The following is a 27,861-nucleotide window of genomic DNA, read 5'->3' as shown; positions in this document are numbered from 1 at the left end:
GGGTGGAGCAGGGAGAGAAACAGACTCCCGCAGCCAACTGAAGGGCGGTGCCACTAGTTTTTTTCCCCCCTAGCAGCAGGACTTAGAGACGTAAGAAAGTTTTGAGCAGCAGCTGCCACAGGACGAGCTCCAAGATTATTGATGCGTCTGTGGAGAGGTTGGTGCATAAAGTTAGGAGGGATCAACTGTTGGACACTGAGAGCTCAATGGGTAGGCGGGAGGTTTACCCAGCGAGTTGTTGTGATCTGGAATGTGCTGCCTGAAAGGGCGGCAGATGCAGATTTAATCATAACTTTCAAAAGGGAATCGGATAAATACTTGAAGGGGAAAAATCTGTAGGGTTATGGGGAAAGAGCAGGGGAGTGGGACTAATTGGATAGCTCTTTCAAAAGAGCTGGCACAGGCACAATGGGCTGAATAGCCTCCTTCTGTATTGTATCATTGAATGAATTCCAGTTGGAGGCACTGAACAGCAATCTGGGTCAAAGCCGTAGCAAAACAGAACAAAGCAGCAAACAACCAATTGGCCTCAGCATCAGTGGGATGGAGAAAGACAGGTAAACATAGCCTTTCACCAGAACTTCGAAGATATGTAACAGACTCGAGGGCCTGAATGGCCTCCTCCTGTTCTTGTGTAACAAGCTCGAGCGGCTGAATGGACTCCACCTGTTCCTGTGTAACAGGCTCGAGGGGCTGAATGGCCTCCCCCTGTTCCTGTGTAACAGGCTCGAGGGGCTGAATGGCCTCCTCCTGTTCCTGTGTAACAAGCTCGAGGGGCTGAATGGCATCCTCCTGTTCCTGTGTAACAAGCTCGAGGGGCTGAATGGCCTCCTCCTGTTCCTGTGTAACAGGCTCGAGGGGCTGAATGGCCTCCTCCTGTTCCTGTGTAGCAGTCTCGAGGGGCTGAATGGACTCCTCCTGTTCCTGTGTAACAGGCTCGAGGGGCTGAATGGCATCCTCCTGTTCCTGTGTAGCAGTCTCGAGGGGCTGAATGGACTCCTCCTGTTCCTGTGTAACAGGCTCGAGGGGCTGAATGGCCTTCTCCTTTTCCTCAAATCATTTAAAAAGGTACCTGGACCTGCACCTGAAGGGCTATGGACCAGGTGTTGGAAGGTGGGATTAGATTGCGCGGCTAGTTTTTTTTTCAGTCGGCGCAGACATGATGGGCTGAATGGTCTCTTTCTGTGCCGTAACTTTTCTGTGGTTCTATATGAAGCATCAGCTCAGCTTTTCTCTTTCAGGCAGCTTGTGACTCTGCTAGTACTTTTCCAGAATTTTCTACCATTGTTTCAGATCTTTAGTATTTCCAGTTCTCCTGGTCCCCTCCTCCCTGGCACGGGAAACATTCCAATCGGAATGAGCTAATTCCTCCAGTGTCTCCAGGCAATGCTTTCACTCACAGGGCTGCCTGGAATTGCATCATCAAGCAAGTGAAGCAAAGCAGAGATATCGAGTGGGGGTAGGGACTGTAGGGGGTGGAGGTGTGTGTGGGGGGGGACTTCAAGGGGTGTGGGTGGGGTTTAGGGGGTGTATGGGCATCTGGGGTGAGGGTGTAGGGGAGGAGTCTGATTCAGTATTGGGCTTGGGAGTGATGGGGTCTTCGGTCGTTGAGTTTCACTGGGTCAAAATCCTGGAACTCCCTTCCTAACACCACTGTGGGTGTACCTACTCCACGTGGACTGCAGTGGGTTCAAGAAGGCAGCTCACCACGACCTTCTCAAGGGCAATTAGGGATGAGCAATAAATGCTGGCCTGGCCAGCGACGCCCACATCCCATGAATGAATAAAAATAATTTGCCCGTCTCAAGTCAACTTTCAGGCTGGCCTTTAAACTGGGTGCCCAGAACTCCTGCCCACAACAGGGGGATGTCGGGGGCTGGGAGGTTGGAGGAGGGGCGGGGATGGTGAGGCTGTTTAGATTTGCAAATTAGGGTCCCTTGCCTGGTGCAGGACCCTGATCGCAACTTTCAAATTTAAATGGGCAGATATCAGTCCCTCAGGCATTGACAGGGGCTTGTTAAACAACAATGTGCATTTATAGTTTAGTTTAGTTTAGAGATACAGCACTGAAACAGGCCCTTCGGCCCACCGAGTCTGTGCCGACCATCAACCACCCATTTATACTAATCCTACACTAATCCCATATTCCTACCACATCCCCACCTGTCCCTATATTTCCCTACCACCTACCTATACTAGGGGCAATTTATAATGGCCAATTTACCTATCAACCTGCAAGTCTTTGGCTGTGGGAGGAAACCCACGCAGACACAGGGAGAACTTGAAAACTCCACACAGGCAGTACCCAGAATTGAACCCGGGTCACTGGAGCTGTGAGGCTGCAGTGCTAACCACTGCGCCACTGTACCGCCCATATATATATCACCTTTAACTAGTAAAATGTTCCTAGGCACTTCACAGGAGCATGATCAAACTGAATTTGACACTCAACCATATAAGGAAATATTACAACAGGCTTGGTCAGAGAGGAAGCTTTTAAAGTGGAAAATCCAGTTGGAGAAGTTTAGGAGGGAATTCCAGAGTTTAGGGTCTGTGGGGCTGTCAATGGTGGACCGAATGAGGTGTTTGAAGTTGGGAGGTCCTGATAAAACCTCCAGGGACACATCCAACCAGAACTGTCGACACTTTTTCCCCCGATACCAAGCTGGGTGGGAATGTAAGCTGTGAGGAGGACACAAAGAAACTGCAAAGAGATATAGACAGGTTACCTGAGTGGACAACAAGGTTTCAGATGGAGTATAATGTGGGGAAGTGTGAGGTTATTCACTTTGGTAATAAGAATAGAAAAGCAGAATATTTTTTAAAAGGCGTGAAACTGTTAGATGTTCTTGGTCAGAGGGACTTGGGTGTACTCATACAAGGAATAATTAGCATGCAGGTGCAGCAAGCAATTAGGTAGGCAAATAACATGTTGACCTTCATTGCAAGGGGATTGGAGTACAAGAATAAAGAATTCTTGCTACACTTGTACAGGGTTTGGGTGAGACCACACTTGAAGTATTGTGTGCAGGTTTGGTTTCCATATTTAAGGAAGGATATACTTGCCTTGGAGGTGGTACAGCAAAGGTTCACAAGATTGGTTCCTCGGATGAGAGGATTGTCCAATGATGTGAGGCTGAGTAAATTGGGCCCATACTCTCTGGAGTTTTGAAGAATGAGAGATGATCTCACTGAAATGTGCAAGATTCTGAAGGGGCTGGACAGGGTAGACACTGAGAGGTTGATTCCGCTGGTCGGGGAATGTAGAACATGGGGACACAGTCTCAGGATACAGGTCGATCATTGAGATGAGGAGAAATTACTTCATTCAAAGGGTTGTGAATCTTTGGAATTCTCTACCCCAGAGGGTTGTGGATGCTCCATCGTTGAATATATTTAAGGCTGGGACAGACAGATTTTTGGTGTCTCAGGGAATCACGGGATATGGGGAGCGGGTGAGAAAGTGGAATTGAGGCAGAAGACCAGCCATGATCATATTGAATGACAGAGCAAGCTCAAGGGGCTGAGTGGTCTACTCCTGCTGCTATTTCTTATGTTCCTATGGCTCACCATCACCTTGTCAAGGTAAATTAGGAAGGGGTAGCAAATGCCCACATCCTGAGAATGAATAAAACCAAAACAAGAAATGCTGGAGTCACTCAGCAGGTCTGGCAGCATCTGTGGAAAGAGAAGCAGAGTTAACGTTTCGGGTCAGTGACCCTTCTTCGGAACTGACAAATATTAGAAAAGTCACAGATTATAAACAAGTGAGGTGGGGGTTGGGCAAGAGATAACAAAGGAGAAGGTGCAGATTGGACCAGGCCACATAGCTGACCAAAAGGTCACGGAGCAAAGACAAACAATATGTTAATGGTGTGTTGAAAGACAAAGCATTAGTACAGATTAGGTGTGAATATACTGAATATTGAACATCAGCAGGTGCAAACCTGAAGAAAAACAACCTGAAAAAAACAGTGGGTAAGCAAACTGAACAAACTAAGATGAAATGAAATAAATGCAAAAAAAGATTGTAAAAAATGTAAAAAGGAATGCAAAAAAAAGGAAGAAAAAATAACTAAAAATGACTAAAAATGAAAGTAAAGTGGGGGGCTGTCATGCTCTGAAATTATTGAACTCAATGTTCAGTCCGGCAGGCTGTAGTGTGCCTAATCGGTAGATGAGATGCTGTTCCTCGAGCTTGCGTTGATGTTCACTGGAACACTGCAGCAATCCCAGGACAGAGATGTGAGCATGAGAGCAGGGGGGAGTGTTGAAATGGCAAGCAACCGGAAGCTCAGGGTCCTGCTTGCGGACTGAGCGGAGATGTTCCGCAAAGCGGTCACCCAGTCTGCGCTTGGTCTCCCCAATGTAGAGGAGACCACACTGTGAGCAGCGAATACAGTATACTACATTGAAAGAAGTACAAGTAAATCGCTGCTTCACCTGAAAGGAGTGTTTGGGGCCTGGGATAGTGAGGAGAGAGGAGGTAAATGGGCAGGTATTACACCTCCTGCGATTGCAAGGGAAGGTGCCCTGGGACGGGGACGAGGTGGTGGGGGTAATGGAGGAGTGTACCAGGGTGTCGCGGAGGGAACGATCCCTTCGGAATGCTGAGAGGGAAAGGGAGGGGAAGATGCGACTGGTAGTGGCATCACGCTGGAGGTGGCGAAAATGGCGGAGGATGATCCTTTGGATATGGAGGCTGGTGGGATGAAAAGTGAGGACAAGGGGAACCCTGTCACGGTTCTGGGAGGGAGGGGAAGGGGTGAGGGTAGAGGTGCGGGGAATGGGTCGGACACGGTTGAGGGCCCTGCCAACCACAGTGGGGGGAAATCCTCGGTTGAGGAAAAAGGAGGTCATATCAGAAGCACCGTCATGGAAGGTAGCATCATCAGAGCAGATGCGTCGGAGACGGAGAAACTGGGAGAATGGAATGGAGTCCTTACAGGAGGTAGGGTGTGAAGAAGTGTAGTCGAGGTAGCTGTGGGAGTCAGTGGGCTTATAATGGATATTGGTAGACAACCTATCCCCAGAGATGGAGACAGAGAAGTCGAGGAAGGGAAGGGAAGTGTCAGAGATGGACCATGTAAAGGTGAGAGAAGGGTGGAAATTGGAAGCAAAGTTGATAAAGTTTTCTAGTTCGGGGCGGGAGCAGGAAACGGCACCGATACAGTCATCAATGTACCGGAAAAAGAGTTGGGGGAGGGGGCCTGAGTAGGACTGGAACAAAGAATGCTCGACATATCCCACAAAAAGACAGGCATAACTAGGACCCATGCGGGTACCCATAGCGACACCTTTTACTTGAAGGAAGTGCGTGGAGTTGAAGGAGAAGTTGTTCAATGTGAGAACAAGTTCAGCCAGGCGGAGGAGGGTGTTGGTGGATGGGGACTGGTTGGGCCTCTGTTCCAGGAAGAAGCGGAGAGCCCTCAAACCATCCTGGTGGGGGATGGAGGTGTAGAGCGATTGGACGTCCATAGTGAAGAGGAGGCGGTTGGGACCAGGAAACTGGAAATTGTCAAAATGACGTAGGGCGTCAGAAGAGTCACGGATGTAGGTGGGAAGAGACTGGACCAGCGGAGAAAAGATAGAGTCTAGATAGGAAGAAATAAGTTCAGTTGGGCAGGAGCAGGCTGACACAATGGGTCTGCCGGGACAGTCCCGTTTGTGGATTTTGGGAAGGAGGTAGAAGCGGGCTGTCCGGGGTTGCGGGACTATGAGGTTGGAAGCTGTAGAGGGAAGATCTCCAGAGGAGATGAGGTCAGTGACAGTCCTTTGGGCGGTGGCTTGATGTTCGGTGGTGGGGTCATGGTCCAGAGGGAGGTAGGAAGAGGTGTCTGTGAGTTGGCGTTGAGCTTCTGCAAGGTAGAGGTCGGTACGCCATACAACAACAGCACCACCCTTGTCTGCAGGTTTGATGACCATGTCGGGGTTAGACCTGAGAGAACGGAGTGCCTCAAGTTCAGAGGGGGACAGGTTAGAGTGAGTGAGGGGGGCAGAGAAATTGAGACGGCCAATGTCTCGCCGACAGTTTTCAATGAAGAGATCAAGAGCGGGTAAGAGGCCAGGGTGAGGGGTCCAGGTAGAGGGAGAATGCTGGAGGCGGGTGAATGGGTCTGCTGGTCGGGGGGAGGACTCCTGGTCGAAGAAGTGAGCCCGGAGGCGGAGGCGACGGAAGAAGAGCTCAACGTCATGCCGAGCGTGAAATTCATTGAGGTGGGGGCGTAAGGGGATAAAACTGAGACCTTTGCTGAGTACAGAACGCTCAGCATCAGAGAGGGGGAGGTCAGAGGGTATAGTGAATACACGGCAAGGGGTCAGATCAGAAGGGGTGGGGTCAGAGGGAAGTGAAGCGGAAGGAGGATCTGGAGGGGCATTAGTCCCCATCAGCTGCTGGAGCTTGCGTTCCTTAACACCTGAAAGGAAGAAAAAAAGTTTTTTGTTAATGCGTCGGATGAGACGTAAGATGAGATGAAACTGCGGAGTAGAACAGCTTTGAGATAAGGTGAGACGGTGCTGCTGGAGAGAGAGGTCCAGTGTGTGCATATGGCGGCGCATAGCACTGAGTGTGGATCTCAGGATGCGGCGAGAGTAGCATCTGGGTAAGGAAAAAAGAAAATCAATAAAAGGGCGTCATGGAAGGAAATGAATCAGTAAGTCTGTGGGTGGTTTATAAAGCCACACTGGCTCTTGAGCCAACCAGATATTGCAAGGCTGTTCCTCAGTGCACAGTACACTGAACGTGGGAATATTTACTCGATTCATTCTCACAGAGGTAGGTGATTTTTATCTAAGAGAAAGCCTTAAGGTTCATTTCTAGAGTGATAAAATTGGAAATCAGTAACACTATGTTAAACTTGTATCGAACCTTGGTTCGACCACACTTTGAGTATTTTTCTGCTCTCCCTGGAAAAAAAGGAATATAGATACTGAGGTGTGGAGAGATTTCCTTACCCAGAGAGTGGCGAGAACGTGGAACTCCCTATCACAGGGAGTGGTTGAGGTGAATAGTATCGATACATTTAAGGGGTAGCTGGATAAACACAGGAAGGAGAAAGGAATTTGGTGATATTGTGAAATGAAGTAGGGTAGGAGGAGGTTTGTGTGGAGTATAAACACCGACATGGACCAGTTGAGCTGAATGACCTGTTTCTGTGTCTGTAAAATTCTGTATAATTCTATGTATAAATCTTTCAAAAGTTAAGTGCAATATCCAGCACCTGACAAAACACAGGCAATAGTGAAAAAGCAGAGCGCGTGAGAAAGGAAAAGCACACCCAAGAGGACCAGCCGCTACATTCCGATCATTTCTGAAAATTTCACCTCTCTGACACAAACTGTGTATTTCCAGATTTTTCTGTTTTTATGGCAGATTTCTGGTTGTGGGTGATTGTGACTGAAATGACTGTTTTACACCATTTGCCTCAGCGCAAAGGGAATGCTGGGGGTGTTTGATTCACTATTGTTCACCATGCGCTACTCCTGGAGATGCAGCTTCCCCGGCCCCTCCACCTTTTCTTTGTATCTGAACTTACACAGATTTTGCTAAACAATTGAACGTGCAGTTCAACATATTGTGGCTCCTGTGTTAGTTTTGTGGTCAAAGTGTTGCGGAAGACAGTGGCAAAGAGAGAGCAGCTGGAAAAGAAAAAGGTTTTACGAAATGAGAAAGTCCCAGGCTCCATAGGTTATCTACGCAATTACAAATATATGAAATGAGCCCTAATACGATGAGCAGTGTTTGGCTTCTGTGGGTGGTATCTGGGTCAGAGTCTGGGTCCAGTGTTTCATTGAGCTTATATTGGCCCAGATCTTGCTGGAGTATAAGATGTCTTAGACTGAGACTTGTTTGTGGACATTTAGGTTTCAAGGTTTTTATGTCCATATGGATCCTGACAACATCCCACCTGTAGCACCGAAGACCTGTGCTCCAGAACTAGTTGCACCCTTAACCAAGCTGTTCCAGTGTAGCTACAACACAGGCATCTACCTGACAATGTAGAATATTGCCCAGGTGTGCCCTGTCCACAAAAAGCAGGACAAATCTAATCCAGCCAACTACTGCCCCATCTTCTTTCTTCTTTGGCCTCCTTACCTCGAGAGACAATGGGTAAGCGCCTGGAGGTGGTCAGTGGTATGTGGAGCAGCGCCTGGAGTGGCTATAAAGGCCAATTCTAGAGTGACAGACTCTTCCACAGGTGCTGCAGAGAAATTTGTTTGTCGGGGCTGTTACACAGTTGGCTCGCTCCTTGCGCTTCTGTCTTTTTTCCTGCCAACTGCTAAGTTTCTTCGACTCGCCACACTTTAGCCCCGCCTTTATGGCTGCCCGCCAGCTCTGGCAAACGCTGGCAACTGACTCCCACGACTTGTGATCAATGTCACAGGACTTCATGTCGCGTTTGCAGACATCTTTAAAGCGGAGACATGGACGGTCGGTGGGTCTGATACCGGTGGCGAGCTCGCTGTACAATGTGTCTTTGGGGATCCTGCCATCTTCCATGCGGCTCACATGGCCAAGCCATCTCAAGCGCCGCTGACTCAGTAGTGTGTATAAGCTGGGGATGTTGGCCACCTCGAGGACTTCTGTGTTGGAGATACGGTCCTGCCACCTGATGCCAAGTATTCTCCGGAGGCAGCGAAGATGGAATGAATTGAGACGTCGCTCTTGGCTGACAAACGTTGTCCAGGCCTCGCTGCCATAGAGCAAGGTACTGAGGACACAGGCTTGATACACTCAGACTTTTGTGTTCCGTGTCAGTGCGCCATTTTCCCACACTCTCTTGGCCAGTCTGGACATAGCAGTGGAAGCCTTTCCCATGCGCTTGTTGATTTCTGCATCAAGAGACAGGTTACTGGTGATAGTTGAGCCTAGGTAGGTGAACTCTTGAACCACTTCCAGAGCGTGGTCGCCAATATTGATGGATGGAGCATTTCTGACGTCCTGTCCCATGATGTTCGTTTTCTTGAGGCTGATGGTTAGGCCAAATTCGTTGCAGGCAGCCGCAAACCTGTCGATGAGACTCTGCAGACACTCTTCAGTGTAAGATGTTAAAGCAGCATCGTCAGCAAAGAGGAGTTCCCTGATGAGGACTTTCCGTACTTTGGACTTCGCTCTTAGACGGACAAGGTTGAACAACCTGCCCCCTGATCTTGTGTGGAGGAAAATTCCTTCTTCTGAAGACTTGAACGCATGTGAGAGCAGCAGGGAGAAGAAAATCCCAAAAAGTGTGGGTGCGCCCCATCAATCTACTCTCAATCATCAGCAAAGTGATGGAAGATGTCAACAGTGCTATCAAGATGCATTTACTCAGCAACAACTTACTCACCGATACTCAGTTTGGGTTCCTCCGGAACCACCCAGCCCCAGACCTCATTAGAGCCTTGCTCCCAACATGGAGACAAGAGCTGAATTCGAGGTGAGGTGAGAGTGACTGCCTTTGACATCAAGGCAGCATTTGACCGAGTGTAGCATCAAGGATCCCTGGAAAAAGTGAAGTCAATGGGAATCAGGGGGAAAACTTTCCACTGGTTGGAGTCATACCTATCACAAAGGAAGATGATTGTGGTTGTTGGAGGTCAATCATCTCAGCTCCAGGACATCACTGCAGGAGTTCCTCAGGGTAGTGTCCTAGGCCCAACCACCTTCAGCTGCATCATCAATGACCTTCCTTCAATCATAAGGTCAGAGGTGGGGATGTTCGCTAATGATTGCACAATGTTCAGCACCATTCGTGACTCCTCAGATACTGAAACAATCCGTGTAGAAATGCAGCAAGACCTGGACAACATTCAGCTTGAACTGATAAGTGGCAAGTAACATTTGCACCAACAAGAGAGAATCTAACCATCTCCCTTTGATGTACAACCCATTCTCATCGCAGAATACCCCACCATCAACATCCTGGGGGTTACCATTGACCAGAAACTAAACTGGAGTAGCCACATAAATACTGTGGCTACAAGAGCAGGTCAGAGGCTGGGAATTCGACGGCGAGTAACTCACCTCCTGACTATCAAAGCCTGTCCACCATCTACAAGTCACAAGTCAGGAGTATGATGGAATACTCTCCACTTGCCTGGATGAGTGCAGCTCCAACAACACTCAAGAAGCTCGACACCATCCAGGACAAAGCAGCCCGCTTGATTGGCACCCCACTCACCACCTTCAACATTCACCCACTCCACCACCGACTCACAGATGCACTGCAGCAACTTGCCAAGGCTCCTTTGACAGCACCTTCCAAACCCACGACCTCTACCACCTGGAAGGACAAGGGCAGCATTTGCACAGGGACACCATCACCTGCAAGTTCCCCTTCAAATCATAAACCATCCTGACTTGGAACTATATCACCGTTCCTTCACTGTCAGTGTGTCAAAATCCTGGAACTCCCTTCCTAACAGCACTGCGGGTGTATCTATACCACAAGGACTACAGCATAGAGTCTTAGAGTTATACAGCACAGAAACAGGCCCTTCAGCCCATCATGTCTGTGCCAGCCATCAACCACCTAACTATTCTAATCCCATTTTCCAGCACTTGGCCCGTAGCCTTGTATGCTATGGCATTTCAAGTGCTCATCTAAATACTTCTTAAATGTTGTGAGGGTTCCTGCCTCTACCACCCCTTCAGGCAGTGTGTTCCAGATTCCAACCACCCTCTGGGTGAAAAAACGTTTCCTCAAATCCCCTCTAAACCTCCTGACCCTTACCTTAAATCTATGCCCCCTGATTATTGACTCCTCCGCTAAGGGAAAAAGTTTATTTCTATCTAACTTATCAATGCCCCTCATAATTTTGTAAACCTCAATCAGGTCCCCCCCTCAGCCTTCTCTGCTCTAAGGAAAACAACCCTAGCCTATCCAGTCTCTCTTCATAGCTGAAATGCTCCAGCCCAGGCAACATCCTGGTGAATTTCCTCTGCACCCACTCCAGTGCAATCACATCCTTCCTATAGTGTGGTTACCAGAACTGTACACAGTACTCTAGCTGTGGCCTAACTAGTGTTTTATACAGCTCCATCATAACCTCCCTGCTCTTATATTCTGTGCCTCGGCTAAGAAAGGCAAGTATCCTATATGCCTTCCTAACCACCTTATCTACCTGTGCTGCTGCCTTCAGTGAACTATGGACAAGTACACCAAGGTCCCTCTGTACATCCTAGGGTCCAAACATCCGAAGTATATTCCCTTGCCTTGTTAGTCCTCCCAAAATGCATCACCTCACACTTCTCAGGATTAAATTCCATTTGCCATTGCTCCGTCTGTCTTACCAGCCCATCTATATCTCCCTGTAATCTAAGGATTTCCTCCTCACTATTTACATCACCACCAATTTTCATGTCATCTGCAAACTTACTGATCATACCTCCTATATTCACGTCTAAATCATTAATGTACACTACAAACAGCAAGGGGGTCCCATTACCGATCCCTGTGGGACATCACTGGTCACAGGCTTCCACTCGCAAAAACAACCCTCAGCCATCACCCTCTACCTCCCTCCACTAAGCCAATTTTGGATCCAATTTGCCAAATTGCCCTGGATCCCATGGGCTCTTACCTGCTTAACCAATCTCCTATGCAGAGCCTTATCAAAAGCCTTACTGCAGTCCATGTAGACTACATCAACTGCTTTACCCTCATCTACACACCTAGTCACTGCCTCAGAAAATTCAATCAAGTTTGTTAGACACGATCTACCCCTGACAAAGCCATGCTGACTATCCCTGATTAATCCCTGCCTTTCCAAGTGGAGATTAATCCTATCCCTCAGAATTTTTTCCAATATTTTCCCAACCACTGATGTTAGACTCACTGGCCTGTAATTACCTGGTTTATCCCTGCTACCCTTCTTGAATAATGGTACCACATTCACTGTCCTCCAGTCCTCTGGCAGGCAGTACCCAGAACCGAACCCAGGTTGCTGGAGCTGTGAGGCTGCAGTGCTAACCACTGCGCCACTGTGCCCCATTTCTTGAATAATGGCAACACATTCGTTGTCCTCTCGTCCTCTGGCACCTCTCCTGTGGCCAGAGAGGATTTGAAAATTTGTGTCAGAGCCCCTGCTATCTCCTCCCTTGCCTCACATAACAGCCTGGGATACATCTCATCTGGGCCTGGGGATTTATCCACTTTTAAGCCCGCTAAAACAACTAATACTTCCTCCCTTTCAATGCTAATTTGTTCAAGTATAACACAATTCCCCTCCCTGATCTCAACACCTACATCGTCCTTCTCCATAGCGAACACAGATGAAAAGTAAGCAGTTCAAGAAGGCAGCTCACCACCGCCTTCTCAAGGGCAATTAGGGAAGGGCTACAAATGCTGGCCTAGCCAGCGAAGCCCACATCACAAGAACAAAAAAAGGAAAAAAATTGCTGGACATGTGAGATGATAATGGCTCGGCAAGAATAGAGGGCCATCTGGGATCTTAATGAAGATCCCAGGGCGGCACAGTGGCGCAGTGGTTAGCAACGACCCGGGTTCAATTCTGGGTACTGCCTGTGTGGAGTTTGCAAGTTCTCCCTGTGTCTGTGTGGGTTTTCTCCGGGTGCTCCGGTTTCCTCCCACAAGCCAAAAGACTTGCAAGTTGGTAGGTAAATTGGCCATTATAAATTGCCTCTAGTATAGGTAGGTGGTAGGGAAATATAGGGACAGGTGGGGATGTGGTAGCAATATGGGATTAGTGTAGGATTAGTATAAATGGGTGGTTGATGGTCAGCACAGACTCGGTGGGCCGAAGGGCCTGTTTCAGTGCTGTATCTCTAAAACTAAAACTAAACCTAAATTAAAACCAAATGACCATCTCCTTAATCAATGAGATCAGACGATTGAGAAAGAGGAATGACTGAGAAGCAGGCTGGATTAAAGTGGGTGAATTATAGTCAAATCAGGTGCAGAAAGGGAAATAAAGAGGGGAAAAGAAAGATTGGGTTAAGTGTGAAAGAAAAAAGAAAAAGACAGGAAAGGTAAGAAAAAAATGTATTTGACTTTTTAAAAGTCTTCTCAAACAATTCACAACCTGAAGGAATGAGACTTGATACTTAGAATTATTCACTTTCTGGATTATAGGTTGATTCGAAGTTGATTATCATATCATATAAAGGGTACTTACGCTGATAGTTACTAGACCGAACTTTCTGTGGTGAGTTTAATGGGAACTTATTGTGAAAATGCCACAATCGAAATCAGTCTCGGGTGTGATGTATCTCACGGTCAATCAGCCTACCCTCAGGTGTCAGCGGTGACTCAATGGATTAGCAATCAGCCTCTGAGTCAGTTGGTGGTGGGTTCAAGAACCTCTCTAGAGACTTGAGCGCATAATCCATATTGGCAGAGGGAGTGCTGCACTGTTAGAAGTGGATTGTTAAACTAAGGCCTTGTCTGCCCTCTCAGGTGGATGTAAAAGATCCCATGGCATTTTTGAAGAAGAGCAGGGGAGATACCTTGGTGTCTTTGCCCAATATTTATCCCTTAATCGACATCTAAAATAGATGATCTGGTCATTACCAATACTGTTGTTTGTGGGATCATGCTGTGCGGAAATTGGCTGCTGTGTTTCCTACATTACAACAATGAACACACTTCAAAAGTAGTTCACTGGCTGCTTTTGGACGTCCTGAGGTTGTGAAAGGTGCTATATAAATGCAAATCTTTATTTTTTTTCTTTATCAGCACACATAAAGGCCGGCTGTTGAAACCTTAGAGCCTGTTACATCTGTGAATCCAAGCGCACTGTTCACTGAAGTTAAGAGGGATAAGGAAACCAAATCAGAGGAGAAAATTAACATCCCAACGAGCACAGAATTCGGCACAGCAACTAGAAAAAGAAAACTAAAGACTTGGATTTACAAAAGGCCTCGTCACATCATTGAAATGGGTAAAATTATTTTTTGGAACTACTTTTCATAGTACAGTGACTGTTGTTATGTAGGCACAGATCTGACCAGACACTTTACCATATATGTCATTGACTGGAACAACCTGATTGTCAGTGGCTATTACACCCTGAGCAGGTGATCCCTGGACAGGTGCAGGTAGATAGTTTGGATTAATAATATTCAATGAAAAATACAGTCTTGTTTTAATACTTGCCATTAATTTTCACTGTTCTGTCTCTTACAAGAAACAAAAAAGCAGCAGGAACTGAGAGCGGTTGAGTTCAAGGATGGTATCTTGTGGCTGGAAGGTAAATGTTATTCAATGATTTGCAACTGGTGCCTGGGGAAGGATAATGAAACCAATAAACAGAATTTGATCTCTCCCAGTGTGGGAACTGATGTCTCTACTAACCCTCTCCGAATGCTGGGGTGAATGTGTTGAAGTAGTCACACACACAATACTTTCCTTTTCCATCAAAGGTCTTTATTTCTATACAGAATCAAACCGATATTTATCCATGCATGCAGAGGCCAGTCGACTACAACACATACACACACGCAGACGCATAGACATACAACCAAGACACACACACACAGACATGCGCACACACACAGACACGCACATAGATACAGACACATACATGTATACACAAAGCCACATAAACCTTGACATGCACACACAGACACATAAACAGACACAGACACACATACACACACAGACACACACAGGGGAGACGGTGGTGTAGTAGTGTCACTGAATTAATAATCCAGAGGCACTGGCTAATGCCCTGGGGACATGAGTTAAAAATTTAAATTGAATTAATTAATCAATTCAATTAAATAACAAAAAATCTGGAATTGGAAGCGAGTCTCTAATGGTGTAATGAAACTATCATCGATTATCATAAAAACCCATCTAGTTCACTAATGTCCTTCAAGGAAGGAAATCTGCCGTCCTCACCTGGTCTGGCCTACATGTGACTAAGATTAAATAAAATAAAAAAAATATTAAAAAAAGGAAAAAGAAAAAAATAACTAAAAATAAAAATAAAATGGGGGGCCCATCATGCTCTGAAATTATTGAACTCAATGTTCAGTCCGGCAGGCTGTAGTGTGCCTAATCGGTAAATGAGATGCTGTTCCTCGAACTTGCGTTGCTGTTCACTGGAAGACCGCAGGATTCCCAGGACAGAGACATGAGCATGAGAACGGGGGGCGGGGGGGAGGTGTTGAAATAGATAGAGAGAAACTGTTTCCCACTTGTGAAAAGGATCGAGAGCCAGAGGGCACAGATTTAAAGTATTTGGTAAAAGAAGCAAAAGTGACATGAGCAAAAACTTTTCCACGCAGTGAGTGGTTAAGGTGTGGAATGCACTGCCTGAGAACATGGTGGAAGCAGGTTCAATTGAAACATTCAAAAGGGAATTAGACTGTTATATGAAAAGGAAGAATGTGCAGAGTTACGGGGAGAAGGCGGGGGAATGGAACTGAGGGAGTTGCTCTTTCAGAGAGCCAGTGCGGACACGATGGGCTGAATGGCCTCCTTCTGCATTGTAACGATTCTGTGATTGTGATTTGGGCAATGGAATCTCTTTGTGTTGCACCGAGGGAGGTTCACATCTCTAACACACTGCAGCTTACTGGAAAGTGTTGAAATTTTATCCACTTTGTTTGGGGCGGCACAGTGGCGCAGTGGTTAGCACCGCAGCCTCACAGTTCCAGCGACCCAGGTTCAATTCTGGGTACTGCCTGTGTGGAGTTTGCAAGTTCTCCCTGTGTCTGCGTGGGTTTCCTCCGGGTGCTCCGGTTTCCTCCCGCATGTCAAAGACTTGCAGTTTGATAGGTAAATTGGCCATTATAAATTGCCCCTAGTATAGGTAGGTGGTAGGGAAATATAGGAACAGGTGGGGATGTGGTAGGAATATGGGATTAGTGTAGGATTAGTATAAATGGGTGGTTGATGGTCGGCACAGACTTGGTGGGCCGAAGGGCCTGTTTCAGTGCTGTATCTCTAAACAAAATGCACAGGATGTGCACATGACCAGGCCTGAGAAAAATAAAATAATTCAAATTTACTGTGGAAATCCCCGACTCCCAAAGACATCAACATCTGATTGGATGTTGGGTGTGGATGAAAAAAAAATACGCAAATATAAAATTTTCAGAGAGAAAGAGAGAGACAACAAGAGAGGAGAGAGAGAGATGGTCATATCTGTTTGGAAAAATTTGGACTAAAATTAAATTAAAATTGAGATTTCCAACTTTTTGATAAGATGTTTGTAGGGGTTATTCGCTGTTTGGGCGCTCTCTCATTTTCAGCTGGCAGAGGGATCACACAGGTCTGAAATGATCTGATTACATGCCAACTTATATCAATTTAGATTTAGAAATGACTTTCTATCTCTCTTCTGATGGTGCTCTTTGACAATCTAATACTAGCCTTAGTCTAAGTTACACTTGGCATCATTTCTGCCTCTAGTTATCTAGGTTGCATCCCCCCGTTACAACTAAAGAAAAGATGGGAAATGAAAATGAAATGCTTTCCAATTATTGTTCGGATGGTAAATTAACCCTTAAGCATAAACCCACACATTTCCTGATGTGTAGTAATTCAGCAAGAATCATAAAATCTGAAGCACAAAAACCATAAACTGAGCTCAGATTTATTTCTGGCATATTTATACTATTTAAGGTTCAGAAAAAATTGACTTTAAAAAAAAAGTGCTTTTAATTCAAAATCAGTCATGACTTCATTGTTCTTCCATAATGCAGCCGAGTACTCACTGGTTAAAGCACAAATTAGGTTAAATGCCACATCCTACTACCTCACCTGATGTGATTAGTGTCTGTGAAATCCCTTCAGTCTGATCTGTGGACTCTGTATTTGCCAGACCCAGGAAATGAGACTAGATGTAAAATTTATATTTAACTCTTGCCACTGAGGGCTATGTCTTCAGGTCACACTCCAGAGACTTGAACATTTAACCCAGGCTAGCACTCGGGTGCAGAACTGAGGGAATGCTGCACTGTCTGTCAGATGAAATGTTAAACTGAGGATCTTTCACAAATTCAAGATGATCCAAAGCGCTTTGCAGCCAAAGGAGTACTTTTGAAATGTAATCACTGTTGCAATGTAGGAAACGTGGCTGCCAAATTAATGCATTAATCCCATACACAGTGATGAGATAAATAACCAGATCATCTGTTCTTTTTAGTGATGTTGGTTAAGGGATAAATGTTGGCCAGGACACTGGGGGTAACTCCCTTGCTCTTCTTCGAAATAGTGCCAGGGATTCATATTCGACTGAGAAGGCAGATGGGGCCTCAGTTTAATGTCTTACCTGAAAGACGGATCCTCTGACAGTGCAGCACTCCCTCAGTACTGGCACTGCAAGTGTCAACCTAGATTTTCTGCTTAAGTCTCTGGAGTGGGATCTTGAACCCATGTCTTTCTGATTAAGAGGTGAGAATGCTACCCATTGAACCACAATTGACAATACATAGCATCGTGTTATTTTGGATTAATGTATCAATTAATTTTGGAATGTAATCAGGAGTGATAATTATCAATAGAACGCATATTGATAGATGGTCAGACTGGTGCTCTGGCTGGGATTGGGGGGGAGACAATGGTCAGTTCTTCGATAATTATTTCTTTTTCTTTTCTATCCTGCACTGAAACATGAAGAAATTCCAGGAGGTAAGATATGGAAATTTTCAAATATTCAAATATTAAAGGTCCATATTCTATACTATAATACTGCTTGGAAAGTTAATTTCCTCTCCTTGACACATCAGCATGAAGTTCCTTTCCTCTGCTATTTTAATGCAGTTGATGATCTATTTAAATTCTTTATCTAAACACATTAAAGAAAGAACTTGCATTTCTACAGCACTTTTCATGACCTCAGGATCTCCCAAAGCACTACAGCCAATGAAATACTTTTGAAGTGGAGTCACTTTATAACGTAGGAAACATGGCAGGCAATTTGCGCACAGCCAGCTCCCACAAACAGCAATGTGATAAAGACCAGATAATCTGCTTTTAATGATGTTAAATCCACTGCTGTTCTTTGAAACAATGGCCGAGGGATCCTTTACATCCACCAGAGAGGGCAGACAGGATCTTTGGTTTAATGTCTCTAATGAAAAACGGCACCTCTGACAGTGCAGCACTCCCTCAGTCCTGTACTGGAAGTGTGAGCCTAGATTTTTTTCCTCAAATATCTGAAGTAGATCTCAAACCCAAGAATTTCCGATGCAGGAGAGAGAGTACTATTTTGAAGAAGAGCAAGGGAGTTATCCCCACAGCTGACATCACATGACTCAGAAGAATAGAATAGATGCAGGAGTGATGGAGCAGGGTGAACATTGGGAAGGAGAAACTGAAAAAGAACAGGAACAAGCTGAGAGTCATGCTAGAGGACTGGAAGTTTATGCGAAAGAGCCCGAGAGACGCCAGTCACACAATTTACAGCTGCTCATATTGCCAACGCTGGTTGGACATATTCCTAGTGTTTTCAGCACATGACCTGCTGCCTCCAACCGCCCACCCACACGTTACTGGTATTGGCCGTCCAACACATCCATTATTGCGGTGTCCCACCTTCCCACGCCCAATCAGAAAGCAAACAGACTCTTCATCATCCTATTGGATGATTCTTGAATGTCGGCCAAATAGCCTTTTTTTCTATCTCATTATTATTACTAATAAGTAAAGTGTTCCATGAATTTTTCAAAAAACACTATTATTCCCAATCCTGGAATGTTGGCAACCTTACATGTTACATGAGTGACCTGCGTACTTTGTTCTGTGTTAGTAGCCCCTCAATGTTGTGTTCTACTCCATGAGTGTCCAAATTGTGGCCTGTAAACTCGGGGAAGGCTGATCCTTTTATTCAAAATTAATTCTCAGGATGTGGGCATCACTGGCAAGGCCGGCATTTATTCCCCATTCCTAGATGCCCTGTGAGAAGGTGGTGGTGGGCCTCCTTCTTGAACCGCTGCAGTCTCATGCAGTGAAGGGACTGACATGAAGCCGCAGCCATTATAGTTCCAAGTCAGGATGGTGTGTGACTTGGAGGGCAACTTGGAGGTGATGGTGTTCCCATGCACTTGTCCTTCTTGGTGGCAGGCTTGGAAGGTGATTCCTGTTTTGAATTTTGTGGGACTTGTGCTTTATGGAGAAAGCTATACTTGGCACTGTCGGCTCTTTGTAAAAAGGTATATTTTTGTTTAGATCTTGTGGAAGATTGTCTCGATTTTTCAAACAAAGACACTGTGCTTGTGCGGGATAACCTACATCAACTATTGATGATCTCGACAAAAGAAAACATTGCAACGGCAGAATTTCAAGATCTGAATCAAAGACAAGTGACTGAAGGTATTGTTTCCTTTTTGTTGAAGTATTTAACAACTGAATGATTGATATGTGTTTCATCCAATCTCCAAGTCCCAGTTTTTATTTAATTCATTCATGCGATGTGGGCGTTACTGGCCAGGCCACCATTTATTGCCCATCCCTAATTGCCCTTGAGAAGGTGGTGGTGAGCTGCCTTCTTGAACCGCTGCAGTCCATTTGGGGTAGGTAGACCCACAGTGCTGTTAGGAAGGGAGTTCCAGGATTTTGACCCAGCGACAGTGAAGGAACGGCGATATAGTTCCAAGTCAGGATGGTGTGTGACTTGGAGGGGAACTTGCAGGTGGTGGAGTTCCCATGCATTTGCTGCCCTGGTCCTTCTAGTTGGTAGAGTTCGTGGGTTTGGAAGGTGCTGTCTAAGGAGCCTTGGTGCATTGCTGCAGTGCATCTTGTCGATGGTGCACACTGCTGCCACAGTGCGTCGGTGGTGCAGGGAGTGAATTTTGTAGATGGGGTGCCAATCAAGCAGGCTGCTTTGTCTTGGATGGTGTTGAGCTTCTTGAGTGTTGTTGGAGCTGCACCCATCCAGGCAAGTGGAGAGTATTCCATCACACTCCTGACTTGTGCCTTGTAGATGGTGGACAGGCTTTGGGGAGTCAGGAAGTGAGTTACTCACCTCAGGATTCCTAGCCTCTGACCTGCTCTTGTAGGCACGGTATTTATATGGCTACTCCAGTTCAGTTTCTGGTCAATGGTAGCCCCTAGGATGTTGATAGTGGGGGATTCAGCGATGGTAATGCTGTTGAATGTCAAGGGGAGATGGTTAGATTCTCTCTTGTTGGAGATGGTCATTGCCTGGCACTTGTGTGGCACGAATGTGACTTGCCACTTATCAGCCCAAGGCTGGATATTGTCCAGGTCTTGCTGCATTTCGACACGGACTGCTTCAGTATGTGAGGAGTCGCGAATGGTGCTGAACATTGTGCAATCATCAGCGAGCGTCCCCACTTCTGACCTTATGATTGAAGAAAGGTCATTGATGAAGCAGCTGAAGATGGTTGGGTTTAGGACACTACCCTGAGGAACTCCTGCAGTGATGTCCTGGAGCTCAGAAGATTGACCTCCAACAACCACAACCATCTTCCTTTGCGCTCGGTATGACTCCAACCAGCGGAGGGTTTTTCCCCTGATTCCCATTGACCTCAGTTTTGCTAGGGCTCCTTGATGCCATAGTCGGTCAAATGCTGCCTTAATGTCAAGGGCAGTCACTCTCACCTCACCTCTTGAGTTCAGCTCTTTTGTCCATGTTTGAACCAAGGCTGTAATGAGGTCAGGAGCTGAGTGGCACTGGCGGAACCCAAACTGAGCATCACTGAGCAGGATATTGCTAAGCAAGTGCTGCTTGATGGCACTGTTGATGACACCTTCCATCACTCTACTGATGATTGACAGTAGGCTGATGGGGCGGTAATTGGCCGGGTTGGACTTGTCCTGCTTTTTGTGTACAGGACATATCTGGGCAATTTTCCACATTGCAGGGTAGATGCCAGTGTTGTAGCTGTACTGGAACAGCTTGGCTAGGGGCGCGGCAAGTTCTGGAGCACAGGTCTTCAGTACTATTGCCGGAATATCGTCAGGGCCCATAGCTTTTGCAGTATCCAGTGCCTTCAGTCGTTTCTTGATATCACGTGGAGTGAATTGAATTGGCTGAAGTTTGGCATCAGTGATGCTGGGGCCTTCAGGAGGAGGCCGAGATGGATCATCAACTCGGCACTACGGGCTGAAGATTGCTGCAAATGCTTCTGCCTTATCTTTCGCACTGATGTGCTGGGCTCCCCCATCATTGAGGATGGGGATATTTGTGGAGCCACCTCCTCCAGTTAGTTGTTTAATTGTCCACCATCATTCACGGCTGGATGTGGCAGGACTGCAGAGCTTAGATCTGATCTGTTGGTTATGGAATCGCTTAGCTCTGTCTATCGCATGCTGCTTACGCAGTTTGGCACGCAGATAATCCTGTGTTGTAGCTTCACCAGGTTGACACCTCATTTTGAGGTATGCCTGGTGCTGCTCCTGGCATGCCCTCCTGCACTCTTCATTGAACCAGGGTTGGTCTCCTGGCTTGATGGTAATGGTAGAGTGGGGAATATGCTGGGCCATGAGGTTACAGATTGTGGTTGAGTACAATTCTGCTGCTGCTGATGGTCCACAGTGCCTCATGGATGCCCAGTTTTGCATTGCTAGATCTGTTCGAAATCTATCTCATTTAGCAAGGTGATAATGCCACACAACACGATGGACGGTATCCTCAATGTGAAGGCGGGACTTCGTCTCCACAAAGACTGTGCAGTGGTCACTCCTACCAGTACAGTCATGGACAGAAGCATCTGCGGCAGGCAGATTGGTGAGGACGAGGTCAAGTATGTTTTTCCCTCGTGTTGGTTCCCCCACCACCTGCCGCAGACCCAGTCTAGCAGCTATGTCCTTTAGGACTTGGCCAGCTCAGTCAGTAGTGGTGCTACTGAGCCACTCTTGGTGATGGACATTGAAGTCCTCCACCCAGAGTGTATTCTGTGCCCTTGCCACCCTCAGTGCTTCCTCCAAGTGGTGTTCAACATGGAGGAGTACTGAGTCATCAGCTGAGGGAGGGCGGTAGGTGGTAATCAGTAGGAGGTTAAGTTTATATATTTAATTTTTTCTCAGGACCAGATGAGCAGTTGAAAAACCCCCAATGTTTCAGTGCCCACAATCAAAGTGAGACTTTTTCCTGTGCATCTCGGATTTACTGTATGTTGCTGTATTTGGGTCAACTTACATTCGCCAATCCAAATAATATTAAGAAACCTGTGCCCATAAATCCCATTTGTCCATTCCTGCTGTCCTTGTCAGCACAGACCTGTTTTGGAAGCTGCCTGGTGTCCTGCACCCAAGGCCACTTTTGTCCCTCTGCCCCAGCTAGCACTGACCCCCACACTGCCTCTGCACCCCACTCCCCGCCACCAGAAACATCGTGCAGCCAACAATGCCTAAAATTACAGCCCCTGTCCCTGCCACCTGTAACCAACATTCATTCAGCTAGAAACATATTAATTTCCATGCAGGTGTGAGAAGGAAAATGTAAAGCGTCCATCTGGTGTCAACACTTTCAGGCATACTTCATTGTCACTGGGTCAAAATCCTGGAACTCCCTTCCTAACAGCACTGTTGGTGTTGCTGCACCACTTGGACTGCAGCGGTTCAAGAAGTCAAGAAGGTGGCACATCACCACCTTCTGAAGGAAAATTTGGGATGGGCAATAAATGCTGGCCGAGCCAGCGAAGCTCACATCCCAAGAATGAATTTAAAAAACTGCCTTTTGAAAGAATCTATTAAGCAATATAAAGTTCTTTTAGAGCTGAAAAATAAAGTTATTTTCTACCCATGGAGATGAATTGCAAGGATTTTATTTTCTCCTATCTTTGGTGTCTGCATAACAAATTTATTTTTACATCTGAGAGACGGGGAGGGTGGGAGTGCGGAGGAGAAGGTCACAGACTGGTGAAGCTAATACAATAATTAATTTTGAAATGCAAATTACAGATCCATTTCAGTAAAAACCAAATCATAATTGGTGCAAAGGGGGTCATTTTGACCTTGTGCGATAGTGAAACAGCAGCGTATAAAATAAAATCCAGGAGAGGTGTAAAATGAGCTGATGATTTGCTCCTCATCCATTAGATCTTGAATTTTTTTAAATTCCAAATCTCCTGCTATAAAACCCAGGAACCCATTATCTTATTATCTACTCGAATCCATTTGAGATGCTGCTTTTAATAACTTGTGCACCTGAGCTCCCCATCTTCCTCTGCTATTCCACATCACCCAGTCTATTCCCACTCAAAAAATTATTTATTATTCTTTATAATTATTTTTAAGCAGAATGACACACCTCACATTTTTTTTTTAGAATTAGAACATTACAGCGCAGTACAGGCCCTTCGGCCCTCGATGTTGCGCCGACCATCTGACCTACACTATTCCATTTTCATCCATATGTCTATCCAATGACCACTTAAATGCCCTTAAAGTTGGCGAGTCTACTACTGTTGCAGGCAGGGCGTTCCACGCCCCTACTACTCTCTGCGTAAAGAAACTACCTCTGACATCTGTCCTATATCTTTCACCCCTCAACTTAAGGCTATGTCCCCTCGTGTTTGCCAACATCATCCGAGGAAAAAGACTCTCACTATCCACCCTATCTAACCCTTTGATTATCTTGTATGTCTCTATTAAGTCACCTCTCCTCCTCCTTCTCTCTAACGAAAACAACCCCAAGTCCCTCAGCCTTTCCTCGTAAGACCTTCCCTCCATACCAGGCAACATCCTAGTAAATCTCCTCTGCACCCTTTCCAAAGCTTCCACATCCTTCCTAGAATGCGGTGACCAGAACTGCACGCAATACTCAAGGTGCGGTCTCACCAGAGTTTTGTACAGCTGCAGCATGACCTCGTGGCTCCGAAATGGGATGGGGTCATGTGACCACATAGACGTTCTCTGCCAATTCTCAATTTTGTCACTAACCTGAGTTTCTTTTTAAATTCTTTTTGGAACTAGCAAAGAGGCCTGACAACTTAGTAAAAGGTAAGTTATTGAATTGTTCTGACCTTAATATTACTGATAAATTTACAAATTAGTGGGGAAAATAGTCGCCCCCAAAGTGCTTGCCTGACTCTCCGGTACATGTACGTTATTCCAATCCCTCTTTCTTCTGACACTCAGGCGGGTTTCATTTTAACTGAACCCACCAGTAATGAGCAGGGCGGGTTTGTGGTGGCTGGGGAGGGGGCGAGATGGCCATTTTAAACCCCACCTGATTTTACGTTCCATTGAAGGCAACAGAACGTATATCAGACAGGGGTGTAAAACTAGCCTGTGATCCGATGCCCCAACCAGGTGGGTTAGATTAAAATAAACTCCCTCTTAGGCACCTCTATGGGGCAGGTTTGAGGCATGGCATTTCCTGATGGCTTATTGGGTAACTGCACTGTGAAGGGTAGCATTGAGCCCTACAGAGTAAGCCTGGGGTTTGCTCCTCTATTTGAGCTGAGACAGATCACAGTCAGAGTTCTAGATTAGACCCTAAGGCAGCCCTCAACATCCTGAGGCTAGACCTCAGCACTACTCATGCTGGTGCTATGGCCACTCTCCAATACCTCACCGAAATTCTTCAGCCTAGGTCATAAGTATGGCAAGGCAATTCAACCACTGGAGGCATCACAGTCCAGCCAAATCTTACTCTCACCTGACATGTACACCATCTTGGAGGGGTTCTGTGTGTGGGGAGAGGGTAATTACTGCAGAATTTACCACAGTGCAGAGTCGCCGGCGATGGAGGCAAAGACAAAAGAAGCTTAAAAATTAAGTTTGACAATCCTCCATTCTTTGGGGTGCAATCTGTTGCTTTTGGATTATTTAGATTAGTGTGTGGTGACCTTTAAAACTTGAAAGGTTTTCCCCTATTTATTCTGTCAAAACTCTCCATAATTTTAAACGCCTCCATTAAATCTCCCCTTAACCTTCTCTGCTCTAAGGAGAACAATCCCAGCTTCTCCAGTCTCTCCACATAGCTGAAGTCCCTCATCCCGGGTACCATTCTACTAAATCTCCTCTGCACCCAAGCCTTGAAAGCCTTCCTAAAGGTCGGTACCCAGTACTATTCTTGCTGGAGCCTAACCAGTATTTTATGAAGGTTTAGCACATATTTCTTGCTTTTGTACTCCTTGCCTCTATTTATAAAGCCAAGGTTCCTGTATGCTTCTTTTAAACAACCTTCTTGACTTAACTTGCCACCTTCAAAGTTTTGTGTACATATACCCTTATGTTACCGGCACCCCATTTAAAATTGTACCATGTAATCAGAATATCGATCTACCACAAGATGCAAGTTACAGAATCTATTGTTCATGATTTTTGAGACCTCATGCTTTGCTTTTGATCTTTTCATAGGCATCATCTTTGACATAATTTTCTACGAGTCAACAGAGTGCATTAAAGATTGCAAATTCAAGGATTCTGTATTTCCAGTTTCTTTTGCCGTGAAATGCAACTCGAAGAGATATCAAATGTCATGCAGCAAGTCCAACAATATCGAGTTTCTGGTGGGTGCAGTCCTAAAATGATTACATCAAACCCTTGCCAGTGTCCCCAGTACCATCCCTAGTGATGGTAGCACATGTGCATCAGACAACCTCAATCCAATTGAAGGATAATGTTGAAGAACAGAACACTTTGTGTTCATCTGTCTCTCACACTCTGAAGTGAGAAGTTTAATTATTTTTTTTTACCAGGGCTCAATTTTCCATTACTCACCATGGGGAATTATTCTGTCACTCACTATCAGCATGAAACAGTCCTGGTTTGGGTACAGCACGGTAAAGTAAAGATTGCTAGAAGATTCAACCTGAGGCGTTCAGCTGGTTACAGCAGCCAGTCACAAAGCCATACAGCAAGACTCCAGGTTCAGTCCCCCATTGGGGAGGTTAGGGCTGCTACAATTGGTTTCAATATACCTGGTGTCAGAAGGGCTCAGTGCTAGCGCTCTTACCTCTGAGTTAGACGCTTATGGGTTTAGATCCCATTCCCTGTGCCAATGAGTTTCGTGTTCTCACCACTCAGTATAAAGAAATTTCCCCTAAGTTCTTTATTTGGTCCTCTTGTTCTGGAGGCAGCCACGAGTGGAAAAGAAACAGTTCCTCTACATCCACCCTTTTGAACCCCTTCATTTTAAAGACTTTGATCAGGTCTCCACTTCACCTTCTCAATCTTTCGTGATAGTTGCATCCTCCCAATTCTGAACATCTTTGTAAATGTGTCCTGCACTTTCCTCAGTGCTTCAATATCCCTTTTGTAGTACAGAGACCAGAATTGTACACAGTATTCCACATGTGCTCTAACCAAAGCTCCATATAAATGTAACATTACTTCCCTGCTTTCTCTTCCTCTGGATGTGAATCCCAGTGCTCGATATAGCCTTATTGACTTACGTTGCTACTTTTAGCGATTCATGTGTCTGCATTCTCTGGTTTCTTTGCTTAGTTTCTTCGTGGAAGTTTTATGTTCTAGTCTTAGTAAATATTCCTGAATGCACTCTGACGATTTTGATTTTTTCTAAATCAGGAGCAGAATACCCCAGAAGACGAAATAGTGGATGGCAGCAAACGCAACATCATATTCCACATGGAAAATTACATGGGACAATTCTCAAGGTTTGAATCCGAGGTAGCACGTGACCATTGGCTGTGTACAGAGTTTGTAAATGGGCTTTATAAATTAGCATTAAAGAAGGTACAGGTCGATAACGATGAAGGAACATTGCTGGAAGTATCATCGTGCTCACCAAACTAGAGTACTGGCAGGAACAGACCAATCAACCCCTAAAAATAAGCTGACACTGGCCTCCAAAAAACTGACAAGTCAAGGACAACTCCAAGAATAAGCTGATGATGTGTGACAACAGGCAGTTAGTTATCTGTGCTTTTTTACTTAAGCTGGAGGTGTACCAGGCATCCCATCACATTTGTTTGGATTAAAAAAACATAATTATTCATGAGCTTGAAAGAAAAGATATAAATATTGTTGAGTAGCTGGCCTTGGGAAACTGTAAAAAAGTCTTGGTTTACTAAGGTGTTAACCTGTTATTTTCCTAGGTTAAAGGTGCTTTAGAAAAGTACAGTATTTTGTAGAGAAGGAACGGGTTAACATTTTAATTGCAGACTCTTCATCAGAGCCAAGAATTATGTTGTGTTGAGCTGTAGGGTCAATTAATCTTAAATATTGAATACAGGAAAATATCTGAGTACAATATTATATTTATATTTTTCCCCTATTTTTGTCATTGTATAAAGATTTGCAAATGGTTTTAAAGCTGTTATGGGTTTTGTTCAAAATTAAAACTATTTAGAAAAAGAAGTTTATTGTAAACATGATTTGTAGGGGTCAATATGCCTGTGTCATTGTAGGTTATGTTGTGAATAAAGCTAAGGCATTGCTTTCTCAACTTTCATTGCTTGTTGCCCAGATTTATTCTCGAAACTGGAACAGTTCTCAGGATGTTAAGGCTGCACAGATGATTTCTGGCAACATTGTACCTTAATGAGAACAAAAAATGGTATTTCTATAGAGCCTTAATACATCCCTCAGAAACATCCCAAAGCATTCACCTACAATAGATTACTTTGAACTGTAGTCACTGATGTTACATAGCAGCAGAGTCACAAGAAACAGCAATGAGGAGAATGACTCGTTGACTTATTCTCCTTGATACAGCTGAATAGGTACTTTTTTCCCGACTAGGCAGCTCCAGGTCCAGCAACACCTCAATTCTAAATTGCTCATCGTTGCTTTCAAATCCCTCAAGGCGTTACCCCCTCCCCTCTGTAGCCTCCTACAGCCCTACAACCCTCCGAGATCTCTGCACTCCTCAACTTCTGACCTCTTGTGCATCCCTGAATTTAATCGCTCCACCATTGATCTCCGTGTCTTCAGCTGCCGAGGCCCTAAGCTCTGGAACTCCCTCCCAAAACCTCTCCATCTCTCTATACTTCACTATTCTCCTTTAAAATGCTCCTTGAAACCTACCTCT

At 45.6% G+C, this 27,861-nt stretch overlaps 1 protein-coding gene across 3 annotated transcripts; it reads left to right on the top strand.

The window, feature by feature from the left end:
- Positions 1-73: 73 nt before the first annotated feature.
- Positions 74-27,861, top strand: LOC137381648 (uncharacterized). Of its 3 annotated transcripts, none has more exons than XM_068054357.1 (7): positions 74-157; positions 13,677-13,881; positions 14,128-14,190; positions 19,122-19,265; positions 23,835-23,861; positions 25,227-25,378; positions 26,397-27,861. In XM_068054357.1, the coding sequence occupies exons 2-7, from the start codon at positions 13,878-13,880 to the stop codon at positions 26,622-26,624; spliced, it is 618 nt and encodes a 205-aa protein (XP_067910458.1). In that variant the 5' UTR covers positions 74-157; positions 13,677-13,877; the 3' UTR covers positions 26,625-27,861. The 3 variants fall into 3 exon arrangements, with proteins under 3 accessions (XP_067910458.1, XP_067910457.1, XP_067910459.1); XM_068054356.1 differs by lacking the exon at positions 74-157 and adding an exon at positions 6,693-6,775; XM_068054358.1 differs by lacking the exons at positions 74-157; positions 23,835-23,861 and adding an exon at positions 6,693-6,775.

This window comes from Heterodontus francisci, chromosome 22, assembly GCF_036365525.1.
Source record: "Heterodontus francisci isolate sHetFra1 chromosome 22, sHetFra1.hap1, whole genome shotgun sequence".
In the NCBI taxonomy this organism is placed as follows: domain Eukaryota; kingdom Metazoa; phylum Chordata; class Chondrichthyes; order Heterodontiformes; family Heterodontidae; genus Heterodontus; species Heterodontus francisci.
Note: the sequence above shows the minus strand (reverse complement) of the source record. Positions and strands in the feature narration are given on the sequence as shown.